We start from the raw sequence: 4,344 nt of genomic DNA, 5'->3' as shown, positions 1-4,344 counted from the left end.
AAGGATGACCACTTCGTCAGGTTGCTGTGAATTGTGCATGAAGGTGACGCACAGACCGGCAGAAGGTGACGGGTTGTGTGCAAGTTGGCCTGCACACGTGAATTGATCGATCTTCCCGCAGGACAATAAAACCAGACCAACCGCCCAATAAAAACTATTCTTTCTTTCACGTCACATCGGCTACAAGTGTCGAGTTGCACAATATCTCGATAGTTCCTGACATTATGCTTAGGAGTGACGTTCACATATTGATCAGTGAAGTGAGGACAGATTCCTCTGTGTGCGCAAAATTTGTCTAGGTCGCACAATGTGGAAGACAACTCGAGCAACCTGGCGATGTTATGCTGACATTGTCTGTATTTTTCAAGCATTCAGGGCATTACGTGCGTGTCCTTACTCAAGTTCATATGAAGCTTCTCTTCATTCTGAGTATCCTGCTCATTTTGGGGTTCGGTGATGTCTACGTGGATGATACTGGGAAGACCATCTCTGGCATGATGATGGAAGAGCACGCCTACAATGCTGGTCAGGTCTCCGAATTTGACCTCGAGCAAAACTTGACAATCACCAACAATCAGCTTGACAAATCAGCGTTACATAATGCGTGCCTAGTCTGCGAGGTACTCTCGTTTCTGGCCTTGTGGTGCGTGCCTATACTCGCGGAGTGTGGCACGTTTTGCGGATATTGTAGCTGACATTTGATATTTCGATTCGTATTTTTTTATTATTTTTCGGCCATTTCGCAGGACAACCAGCCAGTGGCTAGCAGCCACTTTTTCTTCAGGAGAGAATATCAAGATCTGACACATCATCTTTTAAATTGCTGCCTTGCGTTCATCAATGGACAAGGCTATGATATGGTCAGTTCGTGAGTGATGAACACTTCCAACGATGAGATGCCACCTCCCTTGGAAAACTGTTCCGAGCAAATTTCATCACTCAAGAAAAGGTGAGGAAGAACGATTAGAATTGCAACCATATGCTACGCTACTTCCGGTCCGGAAGTTCCGGACAGGAAGAATTATAGTAACATTTCATAATGATCCTTCATCAGAACTTCTGATTCAGAAGGGTCATACAGAGAAAATCTCAAGTATAAAAGATCAAGCAAGGGTATGCTCTGAAGAATGTGAATCGAGGGAGAAGGGCAGCAGGGGGAATGCGCACATGGTCAACTACATGTGTTGGTGACAATATGGAAACTATAAGAGATCGCGTTGGTTTCCGAGCATCTTTATTCTGATTCGTATATGAGTTTCTATAACGAGCATGAAAACTCCTGAACTCAGCTATGATGGGCGAATATATACTTCCCTTCGACATTGCGTCGGGATGGTCGACGTTCAAATCCAGGAGTATCTAAGAGATCGCAGATGCTGTCAGAGGGAAGGTCTTGCTTGACAAGTCTTCTTTTCAGGATACATGCTTTTAGCATGAGCACCTCGTGGGGTGATGATGAGAGTAAACTGCCAAGGGAAAACGAGACAAAGAAAAATACGCTATCCGCTGCGGTTCCCCATCGGTTGAAGGAAAAGAGTGAGAAACAATCCAGGTTGAAAAATGTGGGATCTTAGGGGAACGCAGTCGTATGGACGGACATACGCAGTTTAAAGGTCCCTACCTGTTCCTATGCAAATGTGAGTAGACAATGTAACAATCAAGATTGACAATAAAAATTCAAGTTCATCACTATTCCATTTAATAGGGACTGAATGACAATAATTGTTTTATCAAGTGCGACGGTTACCGTGAGATGGTAAACTTGTTGACAACAGTTTTCAAGAAGACTCTTCCTAGAAGAGGTGTCGGACCAGTGTTGGAATATGTGTTGGCTTCCTTCAGGAGTCGCTGCACTAATTATAAGAGCTCACAACAGTGTTGGAGTAGGATTATATGTTCGCTCTCCTCAGTTGAGTTCAGGAGTTTCCTGTACAGTGTTGGGGTAGGAACATAGGTTTGCTTTCCTCATCTGAGCTCAAAGGTTTCCCATACAGTGTTGGAGTAGGAATATATGTTCGCTTTCCTCAGTTGAGCTCAGGAATTTCCTCGCTGACTATAGAAGTTCACATACAATTGTATGATACAAATTCTGGTAGAGGTGTACAGAAACCGATACGAATTTCCCAAAATTTCCTCAAAATGTTCATATTATCACCAACACCTTTGGTCGACCATGTACATATTTTCCACACCGAGTCGAACAAAAATCGTGTTCAACTCATCCGATCTCGCGTTGAAATCAGGTCTACGTTGAAATGGAAAATTACCTTGCTCCAATGTTACACCCTTACTCCGAGCTCTTGCCAAGTTCCAGTAGTCCAAGCTCGTCCCTTAGTTCCAAGCTACCCCTGATGCTTGAGCCAAAGTATCCCTTAATCCAGTAATACAAGCGAGTGTTACGGTCGGCCGACTCGGTTGGTTTGGACGGTTCTTCAACGCGACTAGTACTTGTTGGAATTTGTGCTTTTCCGACTGCAGAACTCGATGCCATGATGGTCTCAATAAAGTAGAAAAACTCTGGCTCTCACCATTTATCCTATTTGCAGCTATTTGCCGCTACGAAATCAACTATCTGTCATGATGTACGCATAAACAAGTGAAAGAAAAAGCAACGCGTCACGGATCATGTGCGCGCGTGCGGACTATGGAGCATCCTCAATCTCTCACAGTACTCATGTGAAAATAGAGAGTAAAAATACAGACTTGAGCCAGATGGCTACCGATTCATCTCACATGCTCATAGTGTCAATTTGATTAGCAACAATGATAACTCAAACACGGGGTTTGAATTATTGTGTTAGTGGTTAGTGTTGTTTGAAACACCTAATCTCAGCATCGTATATCTATTCCCTGGCGGCCAGAGTCTGGCCTCCCTGCCTGTCGGTACTCACTAGAGCATTTCGTATACGCCCGATAAGAATAGCAAATCATTCGGGGCCGCGACACGCCTCCCCTCGGAGATGCTTCCAGCGTTATCTTCGGAATCGCCACAATCCCACTGCTCCTCCTTTAAGATTCCCTCCTGTCTGGTCGCCCACAGGCGAACCCTCACCCTGACAATGATGAGGTGGAAGCCTCAGGTGTAACCTGTGAGCGTAGTTTAAGCAAACCCGCACCCGATCACTGTCCCACGTTGCACAAAGTTGTGCAACAAACAGCTCAAGCTAGAGCCTCAACAACTATAATGTAAAACTCCGTCGAGTTGAATTGTTAATTTTTCCCTCTTGATGCCAGCCCCTAACGAGACAGAAGGCAGAGTTAAGGCTCTGGTCAAAGATTTATTGGGTGAGAATCCTATTACTGAAGGTGCTCTAATCACCCTGGTCTCCAACCTGGTGAACAACGACCTCACCACTGTCGACTTCCTGGCTCAAGCCCCGGTAACCCTGGTTGAGGCTGTGCTCAACACCTACGAGGGCGCAGCCGTCAAGGCCTCAGCGCGCCTCAGACTCGACGTTATCATTGTAGAGGCGCAAGCACGCCGATCTTTGAAGCCCATCGACGGTGAAGCGGCCCGGTATAGCCATACCGTGCTTTGCCTTGAACTTGGACTGCAGCTTGGCCACAGAATCTGGCCCCAAACCACTCTCGGCTCGAGTGTCATCCGTCTTTCTTTTGAGAGAGTGAAGCGCGCCGCAGTTGCGGCCGACGGCCTTCAAGAAAAGCAAGTTGGTTCTGTCGGACAACAGATGAGCGAGCTCTTTGCAGCTTGTGTCGTCGAGGAGTCCGAGCATTCTTTTGGTGACGAGGTTCTTGGAGACCAAGGGAGAGGCGACGTCAGCTTGAGCCCCAGATGGGAGGTTGTCGCGGATGTACTCGGACACGTTATCAGGAAGCTTTTGTAAGATGCTATCCAGAGCAAGCGTACAAGCATCGGCCTTGTCAACGCTTGAAGCCCCTCACTTGGAGCTTCCTCATCATCCGACTGCTGGTCGGGGTTGCCGAGCTCATGGGGATGCACGATCTTCGTAGCTGAGGTTGACTTGGCTTTCTCGGCTAGAGGGGGAGTGTTCTCGTCGATGTTGTCCACGCAGGCCTTCTTAGGAGAGTCGGTCATAGGAGAGACGAGCCTTGAGCAAAAAAGGCGTAGAGCTATGAAGGCGGGGCAGAGACGGCACTCGGGCTGGTAAACCCTCAACTCGAATCCACGCTCATGAATGAACTGTGAACGGAGTTATGATAACTCAGCTGCCGATCTCGAGCAGAGCTCTGCTGCAAGTTGCGGTCCGTAGCCAGGCCGGAGCCGATGGGCCGTTGCTGGCCGCGGACAGATAGATCATCTGTGCATACCGAAGCCGCGTGCGATCGGCTGTGCGCCTGTGGTCTGTGCAGACCGCGCCATGC

The 4,344-nt window shown here is 47.7% G+C and overlaps 1 protein-coding gene across 1 annotated transcript; it reads right to left on the bottom strand.

The window, feature by feature from the left end:
* Window positions 1-3,311: 3,311 nt before the first annotated feature.
* Window positions 3,312-4,057, bottom strand: Pmar_PMAR000615 (hypothetical protein; the record flags this gene model as incomplete). Its single annotated transcript, XM_002766479.1, has 3 exons — window positions 3,312-3,409; window positions 3,530-3,849; window positions 3,927-4,057. 3 exons carry the CDS (start codon window positions 4,055-4,057, stop codon window positions 3,312-3,314), a joined length of 549 nt encoding a protein of 182 aa, XP_002766525.1.
* Between the last annotated feature and the right edge of the window lie 287 nt (window positions 4,058-4,344).

The sequence above is a fragment of the Perkinsus marinus genome (genome assembly GCF_000006405.1).
Source record: "Perkinsus marinus ATCC 50983 genomic scaffold scf_1104296972806, whole genome shotgun sequence".
NCBI lineage: Eukaryota > Perkinsozoa > Perkinsida > Perkinsidae > Perkinsus > Perkinsus marinus.
The sequence above is the reverse complement of the archived record's forward strand: the minus strand, read 5'-3'. Positions and strand labels throughout refer to the sequence as shown.